Source organism: Pollachius pollachius (assembly GCF_949987615.1).
Source record: "Pollachius pollachius genome assembly, chromosome: 16".
In the NCBI taxonomy this organism is placed as follows: Eukaryota; Metazoa; Chordata; class Actinopteri; order Gadiformes; family Gadidae; genus Pollachius; species Pollachius pollachius.
Window position 1 is genome coordinate 7124088 of NC_136949.1, and position 27853 is coordinate 7151940.

Genomic DNA, 27853 nt, shown 5'->3' on the forward strand with positions numbered 1-27853 from the left:
GCTCCACCCTCAGACGGCCAGTCGCGTGACAGCACCACCGTGATCCCTAGTAAACAGTGAAGTGGCAACTGGTGCAGCGCTGGACACCGACATCCATTTGAGACCCTTTTTAATCTAAAGTGTGGCAGTTGAAAAAGAGCGTCAGTCATGGAAACGAGACAGCAAGGTAAGCGGTTCATTCACCTAATTAAAATGTGTTTGGTTTGTTTTAAATTGCGTTTCCCCCGTTCTTGATAGGAAGCGCTATATGTAAAGGTGCACGCGCGTCTCCTGTTCTCGTAGCAAGGATTGGATAACGTGGTTAATTCAGAAATAAAAATGTAAACACACAACTAACCCTGAACTCCACCCCTCATTTATCCACCTGCAACTATGCACTATAACAAGGTAAGAGTCTAAAACATTGCATGGACCTAAAGCCAAATTACTGAACTTGACCCAGCTTGTTGCTTTGGAAACTGACTCTTGCTGCACTCACCTAATGACTTTCAATATTGTAAGGAGGGTTAAATTATTTATAGACGTGTTCCTTTGTCTTCTTCCTATTTAGTGATGCAGTCTCTGTTTTAGAATATAGGACGGTTGAGATGTCCAAAGTATTCTTTAAAACACATTGCCATTCGTTCATACCAGCAAACCCACTGTTTTAGAATAGTCAATTGTGCAAAGTTGTTTTGATTTCCCGTTTCACTCCTTAATCGTTTATGTACTTCCTAGTTTTCAATTTGTGTCAGTAATAGAGGAACTTCCTTTTGCATTCTAATTGTCATACCTATTGAAATATGATATTGATTATTATTTAAATTCATTTAACTATCTATGTATACATTCCGTTTCAATAGATGATGGCAAATTCAAATGTCCCAGAAATATTAATGAGATCAAATGGGGTGATCATTGAAAGGTGCCCTTAATTTGATTCTTGATTCTTGGATACCTCTTGAATTAAAGTCTACTATAACTACACTGTAAAATTGATCTTACAGATTGTCTTCTGTGTTCAGGAAAGTATTGGATACAGAAACTCATCATAGGTTGAACAATGTTCCAGGTCAGTTAGGCTAGGAATGCTTTACTGCAGTCAGATGGGTAGGTCAGCATACCATCACCATGGCTTTTGACTTTGCTGCTGTGATCAGCCATGGGCTTCTGATTTAAGCTAGCCCCATGACCACCCAGCCCACCAAAGTTATGCCAATCTTGTGACCAAAGGTATACTACAGCTAGTATGAGGGAAAGGGGGGAGAGGCATATCATGTTTGTCATTATTAGTTGGGAATCATATTTTTCAATCATCGCTAAAGGGGGGAAATGGAACATAAATAATCACTGAGTCATAATTCACTGTATTTGTATACACCCAAATATGTGTTTGCATAAGTGCATACATTTACATTTGTATGAAATATAGCTATTATATTTGCTAGTCAATCGGTAGTGATAGAGTAGTGGTAGAGTAACTTTCTTAACTCTGCCACTATGTCTTCCCTCCTGATGAATGACATTAGCATATGTTTCACAAATAGCCAACTCCACCCCCATCTATGCAAACAAGCATGGTCTAAAAGAGGGGATTCATAACCCAAATGAATTGAATGGCTGTTATTTTACGTGCTACCAAAATGACACCATCTTAAAGTATCTTATATGAGTTTTTAAGTAAACAAAGCAGAAATAAGTATTGCCCTCAAAGCTCAACTGTCCACCTCTATTACATGTAACTATACCCAACAACACATCTTTCAACATGGTCACCATAGGTCAACATTGTTGTAAAAGGACAACATGGTTGTCAATAGAGATATGGCCTCGGTTACACTTTTACCATCTGATCACATCAGGGCCGGACATTCCTAGATCGGATCGTGCTCACGTTGGGATCCGATGAGCTGCACGACATTGAGGTGGTCAGGCTCGCACAATGATCATATTGCATATGTGTGTGGACAGCAATGTGAGAAGACAACCTTTTTGCATTCAAGCGTGGACGATGCCAGACCTGTGGTCCGATCTGGCACATCCGACCACAACATTTGCAATGAAATGAAAAGGGTAACCAAAGCCATACACAGTTAGGATTCAAACCGGCCAGCAGTACTTGTTCTTAAGCAATGGGTAATCCACCTACTGAGGGTATCCCTAGTGCTGTGCTGAAAAACATCGACAAACTTTGCAGTGACAAGCTTGCAATCAGTGAGAATATGTCATCTACTCATTGCTGTGCTCATGGTTGGCAGTGTTAGACCATAGCCTAACCACAGCATGGCCAGAGCTGTGTCTCGAGTACAATTTGCCATTGTGCACAAAGCAGTGATTGTTGGTGTAGCCTGGCTATGCAGTTGTAAGTGATGGAGTAGAAAGCAGTTCTGTGTGTGTGTGTTCGTGCGTGTGTGTGCGTGCGTGTGTGTGTGTGTGTTTTTTCAACTCCCCTTCTCCTGTATCTTCCCGGCTGCTGCCCTGGGACCAGAGTTGTACTCTAGTGTTTTGAGTGGTGCCGTGGTGGACTGGGGCAGCGAGGGCCCTGGAGAAGAATGGGTTAATACAAACAGGGAAGGGGCAGAGCATGGTAAGCGTCGCACCTGGGTAGGTGGCTGTGTGTGTTTACCTTGTCTGCATGGAGTAGAGTGGAGCTGATTTTGTTACTGTGGCTGGCAGGGCGGGGTCAAGCTGCTTTCATGGAATTAGATTCTGTAACAGTTTGAAACGATTTTTATGGTTTCAAGCCGTTACCAACTTTGAATTGCGCCTTTGCTGATAATCAGTCGTTATCAGCAAAGTCACTGACTAAATAGTTTTGAAAGTGAATTGATCCTAATCTTTACTGCGTTCATATAAACAGTGGGGTGTTGACAGTAGACTAGTCTTTATTGAATCTTTCCACATAGTAAGAAAGATCATGTTTGATTTGCAGTACAACATACATTTGCATGCCTAGTTTAGTTCATTTTTTGACGCATGTCACCATCCTTAAGGTCCCAGGGATGAGGACCTGGCTCACCTGTCAGAGGACGGTCATGTTGTGGGCAGGTCGTTAGGGGACTCCCAGGCCGTAGCCTCCCAGAATGGGGAGGCAGGCCTGGGGGACAGTGCAGCGTGGCATGGGGGATGCTGGGGAGCTCCAACCACCACAGTGGGACAGGAGGGGTGGGGCCGGCCCTCCCTGCGTCTCTCTGAAGACTGGCCGATGACCGGTCCCTGGAACACGAGCGCCCCAGGTGACCGGCACCCTAGATTACAGCCACCCATCCCTTACTAGAGTAGACTGGACTCCGAACACAATAGAATAGAATCTCTGTATCGTAGGCTAGTAGGCTACAGTAGGCTTGTACTCCCTGATGGCCCTTGTAAAAGCTTTTGTTCTTCCGGAATGCTTTGCATAGGCTGGCGCCGTTGCTCCACGTTTGGCGTAGCTACAAAAGCTAACCCCGTAGGAAATGATCCCCGTAGTCAAATAGTAAAATAGCCCAGTCCCATGTGATCATCATCATGTAGATATTAAGCAGACACACACGGCCCTCAGGCGACTGGTTTAGTGCTGCAACAAAAACCACCCATCCTAATTGAAAGCCGCAAGAGTATTGCAGGCCTAATGGAGAGCAGGCATATTTCAGTTCTATTCCATGATCTCTGTTCCTCCAGCGCTCTCTGTTGTCAGACTAGCTGATGTTGTGTTGGGGTGGATGAACACAGTGTTTGGTTCATTTGGCCGTATATTCCCCATATTCAAGTATGAAAAAATACTGAAAATAGAAGGTTGTGTTATGAAAAATGTCACAGTTAATACGATAAGCTTGATTCAAACATATGAAGTGCAGTCACATGATTGTGTTCAGTATACCCCCCCCAACCTAGCCTCATGTAAATACCATGATCTGATCATAAGTGTGACCTGATTCCTTATATAGAAGTGTCTTCCTGCTGTAGAAATGTGTGCCTTATCCAGATGCATGCTTTGTGTTTGTGTCCCGAAGGCCTTGTGCCCAGTTGGTGTGTGAACAGTGTGATTGTTTTAGCTGCCTGAATGGCAGTGAGCCCCTAGCATGGCTTGAATCGGACGTTAATGATTTCGGAAGGATGTTGCAGTCTCCCTCACGGCCTGTTTGGCACTGCCTGTTTTGTTGTTATTCCGTACAGGAAATGTTGCATCTGCATCGCTGTTTTATCTGAGAATATATTTAAAAAAATATATATATATATATGAACTGCTACTCTCTTGCATGTGCATGTTTTGCAGCTATATTGGGTGTCTTTTTGAAGATATCCTAAACAGTGATATGCAGTGTAATAGTTGAATTGAGAATGTGTTGTTATGTTACTAATGGCGTCATACGCCTCACTCTTTACCGCTGCCATGTAAAGACAGAGGAAACTTCAGAACAGGTATGAACCATCTTTACTTTACTGAAAGGAGTCTGCCCATTTCCTCAGACCCATGTCTTTGATGAGATGTATCAGCCTTGATATGTGTTCAGCTCCCATAGCTGTATCTGATTTGTACCTGTATGTTTCCAATAAAAGTAAGATACAAACCAAGATATAGCAATGGGAGATCCACGTCCGAAAGGTTTACAATTAACCTGGGGTCTTAGCCATCAGCCAAATCATCAAACCATGCAAACGTTGTAAATCCATCTGTGATTAAATGTGAAGTAAGCATTTATGAATCGCCTTTGCGAGAGAAGGGCACCTGGAGTTAGGGATGTGTCTACTAACTAAATACGTCCTCATTCAGTTAGAATAGTTGGAAGATTTTATTTCTCCCATATAATGAAAAAGGAACCAAAAGGCTTCAGAGCTTCCGTGTGTGTGTGTGTGTGTGTGTGTGTGTGTGTGTGTGTGTGTGTGTGTGTGTCCCTCCCTAGCTCCTAATTACATTTTTAACTGTATACTAAAACTCAAAACCAATGTGTGGAATCAATTAAGCATTGAGCATCTTGTTTGAAGATGTGTGTGTCTGCGTGTGTTTGTTTACGTGAGTGTGTGTGTCTGTCTATCTCTAGGGTCCGCCACCAATTGAAACAGGATAATCCAGGGCAGTTAATCCAGATTACAGCTCTGCAGGCCGCAGTCGCTGATTGCATAACAGCCGTTTAGAGATGGACAGACAGACACAGACTGGATCATATAGAGCCATCATACATGCTAGTTTATAAACGCCCAAATATATGCTTTATTTGTGTTTTATAGAAAATAAAAAAAACTGGTTTTGTTCGTTTGATTCATACAGCTCTTTGGATAGAGGCTTGAGTTCTTTCCCTTTCATGAGGAATCTAATACACACACACACACACACACACACACACACAACCGCAAAATTCTCTAGACCTATGATGTTGTTCATGTTTATTGTGTCCGTCATGGTAGGTCTTCTGGACTCTGAGCCGTTGCGAGAGGCAGATGAGGATCTGGCCTCCGAGGGTAACCACCCCATCTTGACAGAGGAAGAGAGGGAAGAGATTCACCAAGAACTGGACAAGGTTAACTCAAATCTCAATCTCAAACAATCCATGACTTCCCATTGCAACAATGTGGTTCAGGAAAACGGTATTGGTGATGGTGCATGTTGTACAAATTTGGACTTAATCCTTGATGTTCAAAGAATGTTCTTCAAATGTGATTCCTGCCTCTGTAAAGCCCTCTGAAGTGACTTTGTGTTTGAAAGGTACTATATCAATAAACCCGTCAGGGCTTATCATTTCTTTGAACAATGACCCTCAGTATCAACCTGCAATATAAATTTGATATTTTTGATATGAAATGACTAATCCTTGACCATCCTTGTGTCTTGTTCTCTCCCAAGCTGGAAGAGGAGATCAGCACTCTGAGGCAAGTGCTGACATCTAAAGAGAAGCAACAAGCCGACCTCAGACAGAAACTGGGCATCAGCCCGCTCAGCGACTTCAAAAACAACGTCTCCAAGGGCTGGCACGACATGCAGACCTCTGTTGCGTAAGTGGTGCTCACCGGGCCTGACCCCACTTCCACTTTGCTTCTGTCTGCAGCTCCGGGCTAGCCGGACGCAGCGACTGAGCGTATACGAGAAGGGGGGCAGCTGAATCAGGGAGAGCCAGTCCGGGCCGGGGCAGATAAGCAAAACAAGTTTGTGCCCCTTCCAATCCTCCTGCAGACTCCCTGCCAGTTCTACAGGTTTTAGGGCTTGTTGGCGGTCAACCGAGATGGCTAAGGCCATCTGACTGTGACAGTGTGATGCTGCAAACACATGCACGGACTCAAGTACGCATGTGTTTGGACACAAACACGCACACTTTGTTGTGAATGTAATTGGGAATGTGGAGATTTTATAGGGGACAGTTGGAGAGCTGTTTGCTTTAAGGACACACCACCACCAGTGGCCTGTGTGTGGGTGGGTGGGTGGGTGTGTGTGTGTGTGTGTGTGTGTGTGTGTGTGTGTGTGTGTGTGTGTGTGTGTGTGTGTGTGTGTGTGTGTGTGTGTGTGTGTGTGTGTGTGTGTGGAGTTCCAGCATTAAGCATGTTTATAATGTATAAAATGTTTTTCTTTAGACCAGTTGTAGAGCAAAGAGGATCCAATTTATATTCTCAACTGAATAGAGTGGCGTGGCATACAGGCCGCTGGTTTACTGAATATATATTATCCTATATGTCATCAGCTGGTCATTGCTGTATCTTAATCTAGAGAGAGAGAGGGTAGAGATCGAGAGAGATAAGGAGTGAGAGGAGGGAAGTCATTCTTTGCCTCATTTTGTTATCCAGTTACACCCTGACTCAGAGATCAGATTTCATGTGCATTTGCAGACAGCCACACACATACACACACATGCATACCGCCACACACACACATCTATAATGAAGCATGTGAGACGGAACGATTGAGTAACACTGTTTTGAAATCAGCATGTGATGGAGATTTCATTGTCATTATGTTAGTGTGGTTTGTTTGTCAAAAAGCAAAAATGAAAGTGTGTGGGTGTGTGTGTGTCTGTGTGTGTGTGTGTGTGTGTGTGTGTGTGTGTGTGTGTGTGTGTGTGGGGGGGGGGGTGTGTGTGTGTGGGTGTGTGTGTGCAGCTATAAGAAGACGACGGAGACATTCTCCACAGCAGGCCAGAAAACCTCTGCAGCCTTTAGCACCCTGGGCACCGCCATCACCAGGAAGCTAGGAGACATGAGGTAATGATGTCATATCCTGTCCATATGTTCGCAGTGACCTTGGCAAACAAACAAAACAAATAGTTGATTTGGTTGTCTTTCATATCACACATTAAAGTGAATTTAGTTTATATGTCTGATATGGCAATGCGGATACGTACACATGATGTCATGTGATCACAGACGAAAGAAGAGGGCCTTTACACTTTTAAATTTCTCAAACTATATATATATATCCGTCCCTGTACCCTGTCCACCCTACACAACGTCAATGTTGAAAAAAAAAAAAAATGTCATGAAGACGGCGAAAAAATTGACTTTTTCATGTTGCAGCTGGAGTTGGAATCCGCTATTTTGCAAATCCAACACTTTTGCTTTTTCCGGGTAATTACAGGGAAACCTTGCAAAATAATCTTGAGAACAATCAAAAAATCGTAACTTTGCTGACCAGGGTCGGAAGAGGGAAATCAGGCGCAAAGTCCTGCTAATTATCCTGTGGTGTTTACTCGGCATAACACACTAATCAACCCCTGCTCTAATGTAATGCCTCTCCCTTTCTCTGGCTGTCTTCCCTCTGTCACTGGTTGTGCTCCTGGCTCTTGTCCTCTTCTGAATGAGTTTTTGACATGAGTTCCGTTCACCAAGTCAAAGGCTGTTGATTATATAAGTCTACTAAGCTGCTTTCACTGTGGCCGAGGTGGCCAGAGATACAGCCTTCCCTAACTTCTCTATCGCGGGCTTAGTTTCCCTATCCCCTGCTTGCTCTTTCTTCCCCTCTCTTTGTTATTATTACAGTGTATGTTATATTAAGAAAGAGGGGAAGGCAAGACAAGAATATTGTGGAAGAGAGAGGAAGGGATGGGAGAGATGGATTAGAGTGGCTTGGAAGGGAAGAGATGGAGGTTGCCATGGACTGTAACACCGGGAAATGTGTGTGTGTGTGTGTGTGTGTGTGTGTGTGTGTGTGTGTGTGTGTGTGTGTGTGTGTGTGTGTGTGTGTGTGTGTGTGTGTGTGCCACCTGCTGTCAATATGCCCTGCAGGATGTTTATAGGGGAATTGACATTGCATCCATTTCCTGGCTAAATGGATCCCTTTAGAGGTCAGGACCTCATCCTGTTGGCTATGAACAGAGTTCCCTATCAGCAGGGACATATGTTGCTTCGCTAGAGCACAATTTGCGTCTTACCCGACCTTGAGTGTAAAAAAAAAAGAAAAAAAGGTCCATCTGATTTTCAAACTCCCAAAGCTGGACGTAAAAGCTCTCCTAGCTATTCTAGCCACCGTCAAAGTAGCGGAACTGTGGTGGCTGCCAGGAGATAAGAAAAAAAAAAGACTTTTGGAAACCCATTAAAAAGTAGCCCGATGCCACAATACAAAAGTGCGACAGAACCATTTCTGGTGAAAGAGGTTATTGCACTTGCTTTCTAGGTGTGTGCAATTCATACTTCATTTATACAAGGAACGAGGAAGAACTATAGACTTTGTGTGAGTTACTCTGTCTATGATTATAGAGCCTATTCATTGTGTAATGTGAACCCCTTCCTTGTTGAAAGTTTCTGTTTTTTCATGTTAGGACATGAAACATGTTGGTAATAACATAGAATGCTTGTTACTTTGTATTCCTCTGTCACTTTTCCTCCCCTGTGATGAGAGAGTGTTAGGTTGGGTTTCAGTAGCATAAACCAAACCCTTTATCTTTCATTTATTCCAGCATGTTTGGTTTAGAGATATTGTATCCTCGGAGGTATGTTTCAAGTTGTTTTTGTGTGTCTGTGTGTGGTGGGGGGTGTGTGTTTGTGTGTGTTTTTGTGTTTACATGCATGCATTTGTATTATTGCCTAGTTGTGATTACACATATGCTTTACAACACAGTAGTTTGTGTGTCGTAAACACTTGCTTCCCTGGGTTGCTTTGTGATTCCATATATTTGATTCGGGTATCTTGCATGACTAGTTTTTAAGTATTTCACTTTTATTTATTTATTTCTCTTCTTCTTTGTGTGTTGTCTTATTCTACCGTCCAATTTGGAGTGATGGAATTTATTTGCAGTGAAAATTTGTCCTTACTTAGGCAACCAATAGGTTGGAAGACGTTGAGAGTTAGCCTTTTTCCAGCTAATTACAAACCCGAGAAATCTAGAGAATGTGATAGGAGTATTGCAAGATCGGTCCTTATTCCGTGAGTGTTTGAGCGGCTGTTTTTGTCTGGGGTAAAAGGGTAGAGAGTTAAGCCCCCTTGTTATTCTCTATAGAGCTTTAACGTAGACTAATGGATGTATTTTTTATCTGCCAATTTATTTTTCTTTCTCCCCTTTTGCATCTCAAGATCCAACTCCATAGGGTAAGAATCATATACATATACATATATATATATATATATATATATATATATATATATATATATATATATATATATATATATATATATATATATATATATACATACATACATATACATTAAAAAAATACTGGTATCATGAGCCATTTGCCAGAGTTTGCCACAGTGTGCAGGGTTTGACCTTCAAAGTACCTCAATCCATCGCAAACATCCCTGATGTGTGAATCATTAATATATAGACAAACCAAAATCTATTGCACCTTTTTTAATTAGTTGTTTGACACAGATGACATGGTGAAGGAAGGGAAGAGGACAGAAATAACTGCTTTGTCTCTGTTTGGATGGGACCTGGATTGGATGCAGCCAGTTGCTGGGTCCCCCTTGTCTTGAAAGTGGAGGGAGGATCGTTTTACTTTTCTTTTTTGCAGTGCAATAATAGGACCTGGCTCCTGCCAGTAGGCTCAGCCTCCAGGCCTCAGACTGCTCTGGTAATCTGGGAAATAGAAAGCGAGTGTAGTCGCGAGCCAGGTATCGATCGAGAGCCATTTGGACACCCATAGATACTCCCAGATAAAAGCATTCCTTACTTTACTGTACTATGTTTTTTTTTCTAGTTTGTGTATGTGTGTGTGTGGTACAGTGACGTGAGTAGGTGCAGTGTAGTGTGGTGGTGGTGCAGACGGGTCAGTGTTTGTGTGTTTGCACGCTGAAGCTAATCATTAACTCCTCTCTAACCATGCTCTCGTGGGACAGCTACTCAATCCGACACTCCATGAGCATGCCCACCATGAGGTAATGTCTGACTGTTTGTTAAAGGCTAAAGGACAGCGTTAGCACCACAATCACGTTTCTTTCTTTTCTTACGAAAAACTTGAAATGCAACTTATGTATAAAATCTTAAATGGTGACCAGGTGCAGTACCACATTGCATTGATTAGTCACAAATGAATTTGCAGTGTTTGATATGCAACACAAATGTATTGTTATACTGAAATCAAGAATGCGGAGTTCAACGTCCCAGGTCCTACTGTCTCCATTCACTTTGCCCTATTTCCTTCCCCTCTGTCGTTCACAGAAACTCACCAAGCTTCAAGTCTTTTGAGGAAAAAGTTGAAAGCACAGTGACAACTATTAAGGTAGGACATTTTGTGTGTTTGTGAGAAGAGAATGCTATTAAAACAGTTTGCTGAAGGCTATTATTCATACCTTTTGCTTCGTCTACATGATAGCATAGTTTTCTCTTCTCTGACCAGAAGCTACGGCCTAAACACAAATACTAAGCTTGACCGGCCCTAGATTTGCGTTTTAACAGCCGGCCTTATGTGACCCTGTCCCCTATCTCCCCCTGGTTCATCCTCTTCATCCAGACCAAGGTGGGGGGGCCCGAGCCCGGGGGTAGCTTTGAGGAAGTACTCTCCTCCGCAGCGCAGGCCAGCTCACAGGACCGGCCCAGCACCCCCCTGACAGACACCTTGGAGAGGCCCTGCTAGGGCCCCGTCCAACGGAGAACGAGGGACCCAACCAGGGATATTGACTTAAATGATCTCCATACTTTACACTGTGGCTGCAGTCAGCATTTGGTTCCAGGTACAAAAAAACGACATTGACGTGAATCCATTAAGCATTGTGATGCCCCACTAAATCATATCCTAGACGAGATAGTTACCGCCTCAAGCACATCCCAAAGATTAGTTTCCTACTCTCCTTAATCCTTGCTAATGGGAAGAGCTAAGCAAACGCACTCTATACTCTATTTTCTACCATTGACATGTTGTCACATAGATTTGACCGCACATACAGTACAGTACATGAGGTGCAGGCTGAAATATTAATGCATATCGATGCACACACTCTAGAATTAATTTGACACCAATACCAGGTGGAGGAAGTGTGCATTATATCATTTGTTTAATGATTTTCAAGTTATGGTATGTGACCAATGTTTGGATTTTATGGAAAAGAGAGAATGTTTCTGTGTTGTTGACTTGTCATTACTTGAATGCTGGATATTATTGCACTGATACATGTTTTCATCCAGGTCTACTAATTTAATTCATATCTTATTGAAAATGTCAAATATATTACTACTAGAACTAACACTTCAAATCAGATATGGTTGACTCAAACTCAACGGAATACTCGGAAAACTGTTCATCCCAAACTTAATTGTGATTGCCCTGGTCTCTCTCACATACAGACACAAATCTATTCAGCTACTACACCCTGATTAGTCATGCTCCTTTGAATAGTTCTGGTTGTTTCCTTAACCAGTGACAATCCCTTAAACACAACCCTTTAGAGTCCATCTTAAGAAGACAATGCAACTTAATGTGAAAAAAAGTGGGAATGGTTGTCTCCACAAGTGTCTGAAGAACCTAAACATGAACTACATTTAGTAATATAATTATTGACCTCTTTGGTTTTTCCATTTTTTCTTATCGCTTTAATTTGTGTTCAATTTCACCAATGAGCATAATTTGTGTTGAGTGAATGGTAAACATTTAAAAAGTTTGCCATGTTGGAAATGATGGCATGAAAGAGGCTTTTGTGATCGTCATGATTGCATTATCTATATGTTGAATGCGCCTTGAAAAAAAAAAAAAAAAGCGTTACGACTTTTACCAAAGCTTTTTACTAAAACCTTGCAATGTTGGCATATCCAAATACATGGCATTGAAATGAAATGTTACTGTTTCCGGTTTTTATTGTTACTCAACTATACTATATTTTAAATAAACTGCATTTATGAATAAACCATAATGTTTCAGTTTTATTTATTTTTTACGGATCATTTGTCTGGAAATGTGTCAATGTATATCGAAATGCATATTGATTGTACTACAAAATATATTTGAAATACTCTTACCAAAGGTTAGATCAAACAGCAGTTTTGAAATGTCTGTCAGACTTTATGTTATAGAGCCACATATTTGTCAACGAAATGGCAATGCTGACCAATGATTTCCTTTCTTCCCTCAATTTTCTTACAGCATAGAATCCAGAATCCCGAAGCCCCTCTTAAGCGTCACAGGACCACGGGTCATCTGACCATATAGTGGAACGCTGGGTGGCTAATGCTCAGAGTGAAGTCAAACATGTGACCCGACACAAATAGTTTAAACAGGAGGTCAGGGTGAAGAAGAAAAAAAAAAAAACCCTAGCAGCAACCATGGCAACCATTTGCATTTATCAACAATGTAAACAATTCTGTGTTCTTCTTAATGCAAATCTGGCGTCTTCCGGTGTTAGGCGCTCATCCGCCTCAGGGGAGTGTGTCTAGGGGTCCGGGGTCCCGGTCAGGACGTATGTGTCGGAGGTTCGGCGACCTTGCCTATGTGACCTCTTCGCTCTTCCTTGAGACAATCAACCAGCTGAATCACATCGGGGTGGTGAAAACGACCTGACGACGGCATCACGAGAGACGGTGGGAGGAAGGCAGAACGACAGTTGTACACGTGAGGAGAGGGATGTGTGAGGCTGGGTACTTTCAGACCATATCAGTGCATATCCGGGCCTAAAAGGGTTAAGGGTCCCTGTTTAACCAACGGGGGTTATATTGATTGAAATCCTTTTTAGAAGTGGGACGGTACAATCAGATGTAGAATGGACCATCAAACTTTTGGTACAGTCCGTCTATCCATACATCTGAGTGGACACTCCCCTGGTGGTATCCCTAGGGTAGATATTGTCCTGCCTACAGGGATGGAGATGCATACCTTCCGTCGAGTCAAAGAACTCCTGCAGTCTTCCAGGGGTTTTCTCCAGTTCTTCATACTCGTGGGCCTGGAGGATCATCTCCGCAAGGTCAAAGTCTTTGGCCAGCCTTGCTTCTGGGCTGCTCTGTGACTCGTACTCCTGTGTGGCCCGGGTGCATTACAGGAATACAGCAGATGAAGTCACATGTCCATCGGTGTTGGCACTAACAAATGATCTAGGAAATACACTAAACATCAATGGGAAGATTCCATTAAAATGATTGCAAAGGTTGTATCAAAACTTGTACAGATTTTTGCAGTTGTTCATGGAATCTTCCCATTGATGTTGAGTGTATGTCATAGGTAATTTGTTAGTATCAAGAAATGCACAAGGACTGGTCCAACAGAACATTGATTCATGGCTCATTGAACCATGAATCTCTTCTGGTCCAACATGTTTTTCCAGTTGCTAGATAAATGTGTTAGTCATTTATCAAATTGTCATTGGGGAAACCCCACAAAGAGCAGAGCACTGTGGTACTAGACCCTAGTACCACAGTGCTCTGTGGTTTGTGGGGTTTCCATGGATGTATAATACATTTAAAGAGAATGCAGCAAAGTAAAGTAGATGGAGTTTAGTTGAAACACACTTGCCTCCCAGAGTCCATAAATCTCATCTTTCAGACCCCCTTGCAGCAAATCTGTTAAAGTTGTCATTGCCTCCTGCGATGGTATGAGAAATTATGACTATTAATATGGGGAAGATGCATAATTGTACAGAAGGAACCCAGCAAGGCAAAAAGAGAGTGTCAAAAAGATATGAAAGGAAAAGGAGCTTCCCAGGCTCCAATAATTATCGATCAATACCATGAGAGGAGCAGGTCACCTTTTCTCTTCTATGCTTCTCTTCCTTGCTGACATTATCCATTGGAGCAATATCTCCCACAATGCTCTCTGCCATATCGTGAACCAGTGCGATCTTCATGCACCTGAGGACAGACGGAGAGGAGAGATGATCATTTCATATCAGAGAGGTTATTTGTTTTGCCCTTGACCTCCCGATGAGTGTTTGTGATAGCATAAACAGGACTGACCCACTCACCTTTCCTTGTTGACTTTGGGGTCTGTGATGGTCATCGCCATTATAGACATCCTGTACATGTGGTCGGAGACGCTCTCAGGCTGCTTCACGTCCCTGTACACCCAGCCGGTGCGTGGGACTCTCTATAATGACGCAAACAAGACATTGGGGCGATATAACAACACAGCACTTGGGGAGATAAAGATGCCTATGGGGTCCATTGGCCACTGTGGACCAACGTCAAAGCTCGTGTTGGTCTTTTTAAAGCCATTATGATGACTAGTATAAAGTCTAAACTTCACATGTGTGGTATCCCATCTCTTCACGTTGACATTTTATCTGAAATAAACTATTCTCAAGGTCCCAATTTTCAATATTTAAATGTAGCACGCTACAATTCGAACTATGTTTTTTAATGCAAAAGTTCTGTCGTCAATCTTACTTTTAGTTGTCCAACTAGTTTCAGAAATTGCAAAAGATTCATGCTTTCAGCGGTGCTCAATGAAGCTGCCATGTTTGGAGGCTTGGTGTTATGACCCGGTAGAAGACACGTAGGTTTATTAAAACTCTTATCCCTCTGCTCGCTTATAGACTCAAATATTATGAGTATCCATTTTTTCAATATTTTGTATTCCAACGTTACTGTGAATACGGCTAGATTTGGCGATAATGATAAAATACAGAAAGTCCTAATTTATGTTCATGAATGTTGGCCACACGATGGCGCAGCCTTAAAGGAAACTTGCGTAGTCACGCGCTGACGTCATATTGTGCGCGACGCGGGCGATTCATAATAAACAAAACAAACCACCCATCGTTTTTTGAAGTCTGTTGTTGTCAGAATTGTGAGTTTGCAAAATGAAGAAGGCACCTAGGTCAAAATTGAAGGCCGAGATCAAATCAAAAACAAAGTCTAATATTAATTTGAGGCCAGCGGCGGAAGCAATGGTGAGTCTATAAAGAGTTGTTAAAAACGTACATTCAGTGCTTTATATATATCGTTATAGTGAGGAACCTAATGAAGCTAACGTCAAAACGGAATCATTCTTTCCCTAGGTCGAACTTGGATTCCTCCTTTTTATTAATCAGCTTGCAGTGGAAGCAAGAACCAAAGCTTTTGGGGATAAATCTCTAACTATAAGAGCTCACCATCTCCCGGCAGTCTCCAAGGTAGGGTGTGGTTGACCCCCATAGCTGCAAGCAAGGACTACAAGGGCGTTGCGTCCTCTTGCGATGAGTGGCCATCCCGTGTTAGCATTTCAACACTTATTTATCTCCCGATTGCTGTGGACATCGTATTGTATCGTCATATATGTCCTCCATACAATATACATGTGTAACAGTGTCTGTTGAAAAACCCTCTCACCTTGATTTTGTTTTCCTTGTGTTCATAGATGTTATTGAAAAAATCAAGAGGATGAAGTGAACGCAGTCCTTGGCGAGGGTCATAGCATTGGATTTTTATAGTGTGAAGGACTCATGAAGTGACTCTCGAGCCTTGAACTGATGAATAAAGTTGTTTTGTACGGTAGGATTGACTGTTGTGAACTTGACTCCTGATATCAAACTCAGTCAGTCAGCTCAAGATCAGGCAGCCAGGATATTGTCAACACACAGGGCAGACACTCGCCGCTCTGTTTTTTATGTCTTACAAAAACATAAGTGACTGCATACTTTCAAGCATTAAATTTTTTTTAAATGCAGCCTTTGTTTAATATATTATGGCGCTACTTAACATCTGCATAACTGTCCCTGTTATCCTACGTGTTGCATGAGTGGGGAACCCGAGGGGTTTTCATGTTTTGGGAACATTAGTCAGTATCTGCTAGGTTCCCAAAACAGCCGACAGTCTTCTCACGTCTGGTTAGCAGTTTTGTTGATTAATTGAAAAGTAATCAAAACTCGGTCCCTCTTGCTGAAAATAGTCCTAAAGAAAAGTATGCAGTGCTCAGAATTAACTCTGAGGTTAAAGAATAAACACGTAGCGCTTTGTCCTATTTTTGGCCAATCATTTTGTCAAGTAGATGGATTCTATAGTGGTACACTGGAGATCATTCATTGTTTACGTTCCAAATGGATCATTTACAATATCCAGAAAAAAAAACCAAGGTAAAAACAAGTTAAGAGACTATGAAATGGGTGTTACAACTGGAACATACTAAATAGCCTACTCAGATATACTCCTATCACCATACAACACCCAAATGCTTCTCTATCCAAAATTATACCAAATAATATAAGCAGACGATACTGGTGGCTATAAAACGTCTGCTGAGTCTAGGCATGTATTTATTGGATGGAGAGGGCCAGATTTGGAGGATGAGATTTTTCTACTCAATGAAATCAGTGTGGTCACCTCACATGTTGCCTTCGCATAACTTATTGTTGGAGGACTGGAGGACTGCAGTACGCATCCAGGACGGTTACATGTATCAGACTGCAGTATGTGTTGATTTTAATTATTCCCAGGCACATCCAGGTACGCTAAACCATAGATAGATAGAACACTAGATGTCTTACGGCGGCGTCTAGAACGTCATCACAGGCGGCCATCTTACCACAGTCAAGCTTTCTGGTGGAATCTGTGGTAACCGAGGTAAGTCAGTGATCTGCACAAACGCTAATACTCTTATCTCGCTGAAATCTTGACGGATTTACAAACGGTTTGGTTTCTTACAAACGTTATTAACGTGGTTATAATTGTGGATGCTTGAACATGTTGAAATTGCAGCTTTCTCTTCGAAAAACGACTTAATCGTGCAGCTTAGTTGTGTATCACGGCTAGGCTACTAGCTACCCAGTCGTTTTACATCGAGGGGAGAGGCAGAATTGCTCCTTCTTTTCAATATAATTTAAGTTTAACATGATTCAACTGAAGTTGCACATGATTCCCAATCGGGTTGGTTTGTTAAAAACATCTTGCATTATGAATTCTACAGGAAATTGCTGACAAGTGAAGATGCCAGACTTTTGTGCAGCCTACGGATGCGCTAATCGACGAACTCTCGAAACTAGAACCCTTGGGATCACCTTTCACCTGTAGGATATTACAATATTATGACTTTATTTTTAGGATAATCGTTAGTTACTTAGTGGAAGTATATACAATACAGATCCTGTTACACAGGAACAGCGGGGCTAGTATAACATAATAGTATTGCTAGATTGTTGTTGACACAAGGCTTTTTAGAATATGTTTGTTAACACAATCACTGAATGAAATTTTGGACACCTTTTTTATAAATTGTTTTTAGTGTGGTTAATCTTGAATATGTTGACAATAATTAATATATCTGGGTACATTTCTCACTTTTTTAAGGTTTCCCAAAACCAGAGAGAGGAGGATTAAGTGGGAACTAGCCGTAAGAAGGGACGGTTTTGCTGCCTCTGACAGGACACTGCTCTGCAGTGACCACTTCAGGAGCGAGGACTTTGACAGGATGGGGCAGACGGTCCGGCTTAAAGATGGTGTTGTGCCAACCCTTTTCAATTTTCCAGCTCATCTTCAAAGGGTATGTGTATCATTGACCAACAATAATTTAAGGTGTATAAGATTGATATATCAATATAAATATGTGATTAAATGTCACACTTTAGTTTTTGTTTCTGCAAGTTATATAATTTGTTGTTTATTACAGCACATTTTAGACACTCAAAACTTCTTCACTTATGTTTATTTTAGTCGGTAGCGACAAGAAGCACAACCACTTCTAAAAGAGTGGAAGACAACCTGGCAATGGACTTGATCCCTGATGTTGTGAGTATTTGCATGTGGAATGTCACAAACTAATTAGAGCATCATATGGCTTGTTATATTAAATCCTTTATCTTGATGGTCCCCAGGTCTATGATGGTGTAAGTAGTCTAAGAGCCCAATATTATTTGAGGTGGTACTCTGTGTAAAAAGTTTGAAAACCACTGGCTATCTCACTTTCTCTGTCACTCATACACTGAATGAATAAACATGTGTGAACATTGAAACTACACCAAGGGGCAGGCAACCTTTATATTGTTGTCCAGAGCCACAAAACGCCTTATAAGTGGAGAAGCCTGTACAATTTCTTAAAAGTATGCTGTTGTGTTTTCTGTTGGAGAATTGGAGAACCTAAAAATGTATTCAGGCTCACAGAATTCAAAAGTGAAGATTGAATTGTTGAAAAAGTAAGTTGTTAATTTCCGTTTTACTTTTATTTATATATTTGTGTATTTTGCCAAAACAACAGGGAGCCACTGGAGAGAGGAGATTGAGCCACAAGCGGCAAGCCACTGACCACTTGTATGCATTGCCTGCTTGCCCTAAGGCTATAAAGGCCAAACTTGAAGAAGCCTCAGCGAGAGTGAGGAAACTGCAGCAGGAGAAGAGCAATGCCTTGAGGAGAGAAAACAGGGCCAAGAACCACATGCAGGCTGTTCTGGAGAAACTGAAGGAGAAAAATCTCATCAACGAAGAGCTGAAAGACAAGCTTGAATGCTACTCAGGTAAAATAAAAATATCACATTGAATATTTTGTGTATTTTATGTTCTTTGTTGCCTTCCTAATAACTATTAAAAGGAGACCTACCGAATCACTTTTTCTAATTGGATTTCAGATCTCCCGGTTCATCTCCTGTCGAGACAGGGTGTAGGGTACACCAAGGCCCAGAGAGATTTTGCCCTTACACTCCATCTTCATGGTCCAAAGGCATATCACTACCTGAGAGATACTCTGCATATCCACCTGCCACATCCCAGTTCATTGCAAAGGTATTCTTCATGATGTCTAATTTTACACTGGATTACATTAAGCGCTACAGACAATATTATTTAGTGTGTTGTCCACCATAGGGTTGCTTGGGTTAGTGGTTAAATGGCTACCTGGTTAAATATCTTCTTTTTAATTATACAAGGTGGCTGAGCTCTCTTGATGCCAGACTTGGTCTCAATAAAATGATGTTTGACATGTTGGAAAGACGGCGTCAGGAAGATGAGGTCATATACGGATGTGTCACTCTGATGCTGGATGCCGTGCCCATCAAAAAACACATCTAACATGATCCTCAGACACAAACAATGTTTGGATATGTGGACATGGGGGATCGACTGAATGAGACTGACATAGCTTCCGAGGTTCTTGTGTTTATGGTGGTTGGGCTTCAAGGTTATTGGAAAGCTCCAATTGCATATTTTTTTGACCAAGTCCCTCACACCAGAATCACAAAAAGTGTTAGTAGAGCATGCATTAGAAGAGCTGCATCATCGTCAGATAAGGGTGGTGTGCAGGACAATGGATGGTCATGCATCAACTATCAGTATGTGCACCCAACTTGGGTGCGATCTAAAAGAAGACCCCTGTGAGCCCTTGAAGACCCATTTCCCACATCCAGTAACCCATGACAATGTTTTTGTTATGATGGACGCTTGCCACATGCTGAAGCTGACACGCAATATGTTGCAGGTACATGCTTCGTCATAAACATTGACATGTTGATGACGGTGGTTCCTGTGCTGCTTGAAGGACAGCGCGTTTACACTGCCCGAGGTAAATTGCCTTATTGAGCTAGCACCCTAATTGACCCTCCCGGACCCTGCACACATTGGCGATTTAATGGGTTTCATTGTGATGTAAATGCAACGGCTCCGCGGTTCCGGGGGGGGGGGGGCTTGGGTAGAGGTGTACGCTGTCTCCACAGAGACAACGCAGCGATATCATCATGAGCAGTTCCAACTGGAGAGAAAGTGAAATCCGCAAGCTGCTGATTATGTAGGAGAAGGTGATGCAGTTGCATTAAACAAAGACATTGAAAGATGGTGCGATCTACGAGAGAGACGCAGAGAAACTGTCCTTACCAGGCTTTTGTGGTGGTCAGCAAAATAAAGAATATGGCGTTTTTGCACTTGTAAATAGTTAATCGCTACACACTCAGACGTGAACTCATTCTTGCATGCGGGTGTCTTCATTAATAAAAATATGTAAAAAGGCCGTCACCATTGTTGCAAGCAGTCTCTGCGTCTCACTGAACAACACAAAAAGGAGTGTGCCAGCCGATTGAACGAAGCTCAGTCATTTTTGGATATACCTTGTTACATAGGCCGAAGTCTTTTCCACCGACCGCGAACCCGTTCGGGTTCGCAGAAAGTGTTGAAAACTTAAAAAGAAAAATAGTCAGTGCCCACAAAATTCTCTTCATCCCGAGGTCGACCCGAGAGAGAATATTGATCCTCCTGATGACAATTAATTACGTCCCCGGGACGACAGGAAGTCATTAATTTTAATCCGTGCCATGTATATAATATCTGTGTAATATACTCGTATATCTTGTGTTTTTTTTAGGTGGCTGGAATAACAACCCTAATGCCGGCCAGTTCAAATGGCCAGTTCAAATGGGTCTGGCTTCAGAAAGCTGATGGAACCGCTGTGGAATTGTTAAACCATGAAGAGGCAATGTGACAGCACAGGATGAGACCCTAGCAGCGGTCATGGACACCTCCACAAGCCTGTAGATATGTCCTCTGCAGCAGGAGGAGAAGGTCTTCCATTCCCGTTTGCTGACATTCCTGCCCTAGTACACGACCACAGCTACCTTCCCGTCCGCTTCGATGGTCTTGAGGACAACGCTCTCGTGTCCATTTCAGGTAAAGGCTAACTGAAAGTCAATTTTGCCTATAACCGATAGTGCCAAAGTGTCAACTCTGTGGGAGAACAATCTGACGATAGTCCAAAAAAAGAAATGTCCCCTTAATTTCCCCATGTTTATTAATAATTATTATTATTATTATTATTATTATTATTATTATTATTATTATTATTATTATTATTATTCTAAGTTATGATATTATACTTACCCAAATTTCAGGATTTGTTGTGAGACGGGCTCTGAAGAAGCTGTCCTGTGAGGTCTGCCAGCCTGGTGACAGACGCTGCATCTGCTGTCGAGGACCAGAGCTACCACCTGCTGTGTCTAAGAAACAATGGAGGCCTGGTGGTTCCATCAGAGGGCACAGTGAGGGTCGTCAGGGCAGCAGAGTGGGTCATTCGCCAGGCATCAGCTAGTTTCAGACGATCACAGCCCATCAAACTGCTAGAGGTCTTATACATTGTACGGAAGAGGATCGGGTCAGAGGATGGACACTGGGGTTGCAGCGGCCCTCACAACCCCCACCCCCCCCTTCCCGTGAGGATAGACACTGGGGTATCAGCGGCCCTCACAACCCCACACCACCACCGCTCCCCTTCAAGTGTACATATTCTATATAGTTCTCTGCAAACCTATGGTGGCATCATGCCTTCATTGTGTCTCAAACAACCACAAAGGTTGCACATATTAGATTCATATTTTATCGTATTTGTCTAAATGCATACTTGACTGTAGGTAGATTTGAGTGAAGTTACCAACACAATAGATTGCTGAGTTTTAGTAGCCCATATATTGATTTAATATGAATAACTTGCGCATGTGTGTATTTATTGCACCTATCTGTTCTGTTTAATGTTAATTTCATATGAAAACCCATGGTTATAATTACATAAATACATCTCTGTACAGGGTGGGGATTTCAACATGCAGCCTTTCTTGTATATTTGTAAAGGGAAATCTTGTACCTATTTTAGAACATTCTATTTTTTTAGAACCTAACAATTATTCATAAGTATTGTCATAACTACATCTCTGACGTTTATAACAAACCAAACCGTTTGAAAATCGGTTGAAAATTGAGCAAGTTATGGTTATTTTAAAAAGTACATGTACTACTACCAACACAAGGTTATGGGTGAGCAGCTGACTGTGGCAAGATGGCTGCCAGTGCGGACGTTCGTCTCCATTGGCCAGCAGCGCAGACGAGACATCTGTTCTATATATATCAATGCGCTAAACAGTGAGGACCACGGTATGGACTTTAGGGGTGTGTTCCAGACGGAAGCAAGCGACATACGCACTTCGCCAAGTCCGTACAATACGGTTAAACGTGGCTGCCCAACAACCCAAGTACGTTTTCTTACGGAACAATCTATAAACTTGCCAGGAGGCCAGGTGAGTTCGTTGTTTTTAGAAAAAAGTTAACGTGCTTAGCCAGTTTGCTACGTAGTATACACCAGACTCCAATTATCTAATACTTCTAACAACCATTAAAGATGGCTGACTCGGTCACACATAGAAGGGTTTGGGCCTATAGCCAACTTGACGTCCACTCTAGTACAATTGCTATTTCGTATATGTCGTTTATAATGGTACGTGTATGTTTACACACTCGCTAGCTAGGAGCTAGTTGGGTGGGCGTGTCAGAAGAAGGGCCGAAGTAAACCATCTCCGGCCTGCCGGACTACAAGTCACGCCCTCTCCACGTTACGCCCCACTCTTGCAGTCCGCAGACAAACCCTCAGCCGCCTCGTTTGGATACCGTTGCCTGTTATATAAAACACATTAGCCAAACTACCTTGTTTTGGAAACGGCTTGGTACTATGTATATCCTCTCAATGGTTTGTTCGCACGAGTATGTTAATAGAACTTCATCTGGCAATAACATTAGCTCCCCTCCGTCATATTATTTGCCCACCCCCAAGTAACCTTAAACCTGTAAACATAAACAGTGGGAAAGGTATTTCCAGCCACTGCATATTCTGTAAACTGCGCTTTGAGTAACATGCTGTGTTAACGGAGCTGTACAACACTACTAATGTTGTGATACAAAGTTGTTAATTTACATTAACAGAAACATTATACATCCAATGACCTTTTAATCAGAACAAACCTCGCTCTCCGATGTGCCCTCTTTTCAGAATGGCAGACTCTGCCGACGTGGACTTCCCTCCAAACGCCCCGGCCCCCTCTAAGATGGCGTCCATCCCAGAGTGTGCCATCTGCCTGCAGAGCTGCGTGCACCCCGTGTGCCTCCCGTGCCGCCACGTCTTCTGCTTCCTGTGCATGAAGGGCGCCTCGTGGCAGAGCAAGCGCTGTGCCCTCTGTCGACAGGAAGTGCCCGAGGACTTCCTGGAGAGGCCCAAGCTGCTCTCCCCGGAGGCGTTGCGGGCGGCGCTGGGGGGGTCCGGGGTCGATGGGGGGGACCACGCCTGGTACTACGGGGGGAGCGGGGGCTGGTGGCAGTACGACGAGCGCACCAGCCGCGAGCTGGAGGACGCCTCCGCCAAAGGCATGACCAGCACGGAGATGCTGATCGCGGGCACCCTGTACGTGGCCGACCTGGAGAACATGGTCCAGTACCGGCGGAACCAGCCCGCCCGGCGCCGCCGCATGAAGCGGGACGCCGTGGGGGTCCCAAAGAAAGGGGTGGCAGGGCTGAGGCTGGAGCCCGAGGTCGACGCGGCCGCCGCCCCCGTCGTCGGCCCGCCTTCAGCGGCGGCGGTACCCGACACGGCGGCACCGGAGCGCATCAACTCGGCGGACGGCGCCGACGCAGACGGTGCCGCGGGCCGGCAGCAGTCTTCTTCCGGTGTCGGGGGGCTGCTCTCCGTCCTCCCGCTCAGGCCTCCCACAATCCTCGGTGGCCATGTGGCCCGGCCTCCCTCGCCCCCGGCGTCACCGTCCCTGGAAGAGGCCCTCTCCCAGCTGGGGCTCAGCCAGGGGCCCGCGGGTGAAGGAGGCGCGGCATCTGTGGCCGGAGGCCGGTCGTATGAGTGGGGGTCTGGCAGCAGTGAGGGCGAGGAGGACGAGCCAGGGCCGGCTGCCCCCGTGCCGCCGCGGCAGAGGGTGATTCTGTTGGCACGGCAACTCAGGGAGACTCGGCCAGACAGAACGCCGCCAGGAGGCGGGCCCAGCGGCTTGGCCCAGGGGGGCCGAGCCCACACCCCCGACGGACAGTGCACTGGGTCCCAGGTGTGACTGGGATCAGAAGAATCGTTGGGTTTATTTACGGAACCAGTCACTGCTCGTGTGGTTCAGTTGATTCAGATCAGTGAACGTTGTCGATCAAAGGCGATTTTCGTGTTCTTCAAGAAGTCAGCCAGCTCTTTGCTTTGTAACCTGCAGCCCTATACCTGCTGTACTTTCTACTGCTGATCCTCAAGAACAAAAACCTGTTATCTATTTCTCACTGAATTTACAGAAGATTGTGTCTGCTGTGAAGATAAGGAAAATAATTTGCACCTACTTTCTCTCCAGGGCTTTAGGGAAGAGGCTTAATGTAGCTTGATACCATTGGGAGATCAGATTCACTGAGATTCACTTTTTTATGATGATTTGTTTAACCGCTTAAATTGTGAATTGTAGCACTTTATATGCAACAGGATAGGACTCTAACTGCCGTAGGTTATTCTTTAGTAATATTGACAGGGAACCATAACCCAATTAACGTGTGTGTGTGTTTGTGTGTGTGTGTGTGTGTGTGTGTGTGTGTGTGTGTGTGTGTGTGTGTGTGTGTGTGTGTGTGTGTGTGTGTGTGTGTGTGTGTGTGTGTGTGTGTGTGTGTGTGTGTGCTTGAATCAGATTATATTGGCTCTATTTAAATCGCAGAGCAACGGTTGTTATATTAATATTGTGGTTGTGTTGTGAGTGGGGATGGGTGATGAAACGTTACTGGCACCGCCACTGGAAAGTATCCGGACACATTTAGAATGTTCCATTTGGATTTCTCTTCCTCAGCCAACACAGACGTACTTTATCAAAATACTACCAAAACGGGGATTTACATGTACCACACCAGTCCTTCTGTTGATTTCCAAAAGCTATTGATTAAGCTTCATTCCTACTTCATCCAATATTGGGTGTGCAATTACTTTAGGGTGAATTTGTGTGATCTGTGATCTTTACTTGTTTTTTTAAATAATAGGTATTGTCTCCGAAAAGTAATACTACTAAACAAGGGCGTAGGAACCGGGGGGGACGGAGGGGACGTGTCCCCTCCAATATGGGAGACAGGCGCATTTGTCCCACCTAAAAATTATACCGGATCGGTCAGGTTTCCGATATGTCTCCCCCCCAATGTTAAACTCATTCCTACGCCCCTGCTACTAAACCATTAATGCAGTTTTCCACGTGCCATGACATTGATTCATTAAATAGGCCTATACGGGGTCTGTCCAAAAGATGGCGCTATTGTATCAACATTTTTTCCGTCTGCGCAGAGAAAAGTTATATGATCTTAAAGGATTGGGAAAATGTAAACAGACAATGTTTTTGTTTGAAATTAGTTTGATAGAGGTATCACTTATTGAAAAACTGCAATTGTATGGTGACTAAAGTTAGAAAAACATCCACAATAACTTAAGTAAGAATTTATGCTTTAAAGATAGATACATGATTTTCTCCAATAATCTGTCCGTTATACCTATCAGCTAAAATGTGGATTGAGCAAAACGGGATTAATCAACCCACAATATAAATATCAGAAGCCTGTGTCTGTTTAATACTATTTTTACTGATTATTTTTCTTTTCATAAAACAGTTTAATCAGGATAACAGTATTGTATTACGTTAGACAACAATACATATAAATTATTTACTTAACCAATACACAGGCTTGCATGAGGCAATTTCGTGTGGCAAAAGCCAGGGCAAAAACCTACAGATGTGTCTTATGTTTATATGAAGGATGTAGTAGTAGTAGTCTGCATGGCAGACCAACAAGATTATACCAACACTGCACTATTCATCCCCTGCCTACTGGAGACTAGTGTGAGGGGAGCAGTAGAATAGTGCCCTTCATTCACTGCTCTTCTTGAATTAGTCAGTTTGCTGTTTATCTGTGTTTATTTGTTGTTTTATCTAAACCCTATTTAAGAGCGCTACACTTACTTACACTTACTCCCAAATACTTCTCCATCCATACTCAGTGAAAGAAATCAGAATCAGTTATGATTAGCCACAATCGCTGATTATGGCTTTGTTTTGAATGTTTTGTTAGATTTAGTACTATTCTTTCAGAGAAAATAAAGAAAATTCCACGTCCACTTAGCAAGCTGTTAACTGGTTACAAATGGTAAAGTACTATAGGCCTAATAACTTGGCTGCCGTAGCCTCAAAAAATGTATGTCTTGATCAATCTATTATATAGATAAAACATTTTAGATTGTTTATGTTTAAGTGCACATACATACAATTGATGTATCACTGATGGATCAATTCAATCCCTCCATGCTTTCGTTGAACATGACCATGAAGTGTCCACGTGTCTATCTGAGTAACAACTAAACTGGGTGCCAAGGGTAGAATAGCTCCAGTAATCAGAACACAAGGTTACCATTCTCTCTTGTTGTACTTTATGTACTTTTTAATGAGTAGTTGTCAAGTGCCCACACTAAGACATACCGTTCCTTTCACCTGCAGCATGGGTCGTCTTACAAGTGGCTCACCCTGACGCCCCTGCTTGACCCCTGGTCTCTGGAGTCTTCCATGGAGGCTTTGCTGCCGGGCATATTTTGGGAGCCCCTTGCATGACAGTGTGTGTGCGAGAGAGGAAGGTGAGACAGTAAGAGTGAGAGGCCGCAGGAGAAGGTCAGAGCATTATGGAAGGGCAGCTGGCTGGGGGAACTGTCTTAGACAAACAAACAGGAACGTCACATGATAACAGGATAACAAGGAGTCACATGTGGCGAATACCATTACAGTGGAGGTGTCGAAAAATGTGAAGGACAAGGGGCTAAGGGTGTGTGTGTCTCGTGTCCACACGGTAGGTCTCGTGTTTAGGGCGGTTGTGAGGCAGTTTGACCCGCGCCCCCCAGCAAAATATCTAAATTCATTCACTGTTGTTTTGGATGGCAGCCTGGGCTAACTAGTAAACAGTCCTGTGTATGGGGAACAGTGTATGGGGAAAAAAACTAGGAAGGTGGAAGAAACGCAGTGTTGCGTTGATCTCTCGCCCTTCATCTCAGTTGGGTATGGTATACGATAGGTCAGAACAACAGGCACCCAAGCAGACTGGAGAGAACCCATAATGTACACAATGTTGTTGTGCAGACACATACTGTAGTTGAACTTCCGATCCGGTCATATCCCAGTCGAATTCTATGAGGAGTGTTTCTTTTCACACCCAGAGAATACACACACTCCGTTCCCTCCTCCTGAAAATAGCCTGAGCCATGTATCTCATCAGCCCTTGTTGCCAGGGGTGTTTTGTGTCAATTACTTATTACCGTGCTTTGTCGCCTTTGAAAGTGTGTGTGTGTGTGTGTGTGTGCGCGTGTGTATGTGTGTTTGTGTGTATGTACGTGTGTGTGTGTGTTGTCTGTATGTCTGTGTCTGTCTGTCGATCTTACTCTGTATTTATGTATGTGCACAATAAATATATTATTACATATTCTATTATAACATTCTATTACTTCTAGAATGCACAAAGATTTAACTCAGTCATGTAGGCCTACAAAATGGGCAATGTATATATAAATATATTCATAGTTATGGTCTGGCCGCATGTATTGCAATTAGACCCCACACCTTATTAAAAGACCATTACCGCCTATAATAAAAAACAGTTGTCAAATAGCAGTTAAGAGTTATATTTCAGATCTGAGCTCATGGCGTCTGTACATTTACACATCTTGGCGTGCGTTTGCAGCATTACGATTCACGGAGTACATTCACAGACAGTGTGGCTCACTGGCAGTGCGAGTGGGAGCCAGCGATGACCTAATGCTACTGTAACAATCATCAGCCTAACACCATTAATGCCTATCATGTGACGGC

General features: G+C 43.2%; 4 protein-coding genes across 9 annotated transcripts; 3 read left to right on the forward strand and 1 right to left on the reverse strand.

Annotated features, from left to right (window-relative positions):
• Positions 1-49: 49 nt before the first annotated feature.
• Positions 50-12103, forward strand: tpd52l1 (tpd52 like 1). 6 transcript variants are annotated; one of them, XM_079754087.1, is made up of 9 exons: positions 50-166; positions 5365-5477; positions 5801-5949; positions 7045-7146; positions 8838-8870; positions 9452-9466; positions 10217-10255; positions 10539-10599; positions 10831-12103. In XM_079754087.1, exons 1-9 carry the CDS (start codon positions 148-150, stop codon positions 10951-10953), a joined length of 654 nt encoding a protein of 217 aa, XP_079610213.1. In that variant the 5' UTR covers positions 50-147; the 3' UTR covers positions 10954-12103. The 6 variants fall into 6 exon arrangements, with proteins under 6 accessions (XP_079610213.1, XP_079610215.1, XP_079610214.1 ...); XM_079754089.1 differs by lacking the exon at positions 10217-10255; XM_079754088.1 differs by lacking the exon at positions 8838-8870.
• Positions 12104-12545: 442 nt separating this feature from the next.
• hddc2 (HD domain containing 2) lies at positions 12546-14809 on the reverse strand. Its single transcript, XM_079754095.1, has 6 exons — positions 14682-14809; positions 14261-14382; positions 14045-14147; positions 13813-13881; positions 13180-13318; positions 12546-12863 (listed from the first exon to the last, which is right to left on the reverse strand). The coding sequence occupies exons 1-6, from the start codon at positions 14751-14753 to the stop codon at positions 12760-12762; spliced, it is 609 nt and encodes a 202-aa protein (XP_079610221.1). The 5' UTR covers positions 14754-14809; the 3' UTR covers positions 12546-12759.
• Positions 14810-15045: 236 nt separating this feature from the next.
• Positions 15046-20843, forward strand: LOC307088176 (THAP domain-containing protein 6-like). Its single transcript, XM_079753982.1, has 9 exons — positions 15046-15187; positions 15296-15409; positions 15634-17278; positions 17559-17751; positions 17922-17996; positions 18463-18718; positions 18830-18983; positions 19675-19758; positions 20551-20843. Exons 3-8 carry the CDS (start codon positions 17199-17201, stop codon positions 19697-19699), a joined length of 783 nt encoding a protein of 260 aa, XP_079610108.1. The 5' UTR covers positions 15046-15187; positions 15296-15409; positions 15634-17198; the 3' UTR covers positions 19700-19758; positions 20551-20843.
• A 1276-nt stretch (positions 20844-22119) lies between these two features.
• LOC307088175 (E3 ubiquitin-protein ligase rnf146-like) lies at positions 22120-27506 on the forward strand. Its single transcript, XM_079753981.1, has 2 exons — positions 22120-22204; positions 22996-27506. The coding sequence occupies exon 2, from the start codon at positions 22997-22999 to the stop codon at positions 24053-24055; it is 1059 nt and encodes a 352-aa protein (XP_079610107.1). The 5' UTR covers positions 22120-22204; position 22996; the 3' UTR covers positions 24056-27506.
• Positions 27507-27853: the final 347 nt, after the last annotated feature.

Coding starts and splice junctions, on each gene's coding strand:
- LOC307088176 (XM_079753982.1), top strand. CDS start 17,199: ATGCCAGACTTTTGTGCAGCCTACGGATGCGCTAATCGACGAACTCTC. Junction 17,997..18,462: donor TGGACTTGATCCCTGATGTT/GTGAGTATTTGC, acceptor CCAAAACAACAG/GGAGCCACTGGAGAGAGGAG. Junction 18,719..18,829: donor CAAGCTTGAATGCTACTCAG/GTAAAATAAAAA, acceptor ATTGGATTTCAG/ATCTCCCGGTTCATCTCCTG.
- LOC307088175 (XM_079753981.1), top strand. CDS start 22,997: ATGGCAGACTCTGCCGACGTGGACTTCCCTCCAAACGCCCCGGCCCCC.
- hddc2 (XM_079754095.1), bottom strand. CDS start 14,753: ATGGCAGCTTCATTGAGCACCGCTGAAAGCATGAATCTTTTGCAATTT. Junction 13,882..14,044: donor AGAAGCATAGAAGAGAAAAG/GTGACCTGCTCC, acceptor ATACCATCGCAG/GAGGCAATGACAACTTTAAC. Junction 13,319..13,812: donor AGATTTATGGACTCTGGGAG/GCAAGTGTGTTT, acceptor CGGGCCACACAG/GAGTACGAGTCACAGAGCAG.
- tpd52l1 (XM_079754087.1), top strand. Junction 10,256..10,538: donor ATGAGCATGCCCACCATGAG/GTAATGTCTGAC, acceptor TGTCGTTCACAG/AAACTCACCAAGCTTCAAGT. Junction 10,600..10,830: donor GCACAGTGACAACTATTAAG/GTAGGACATTTT, acceptor CTCTTCATCCAG/ACCAAGGTGGGGGGGCCCGA.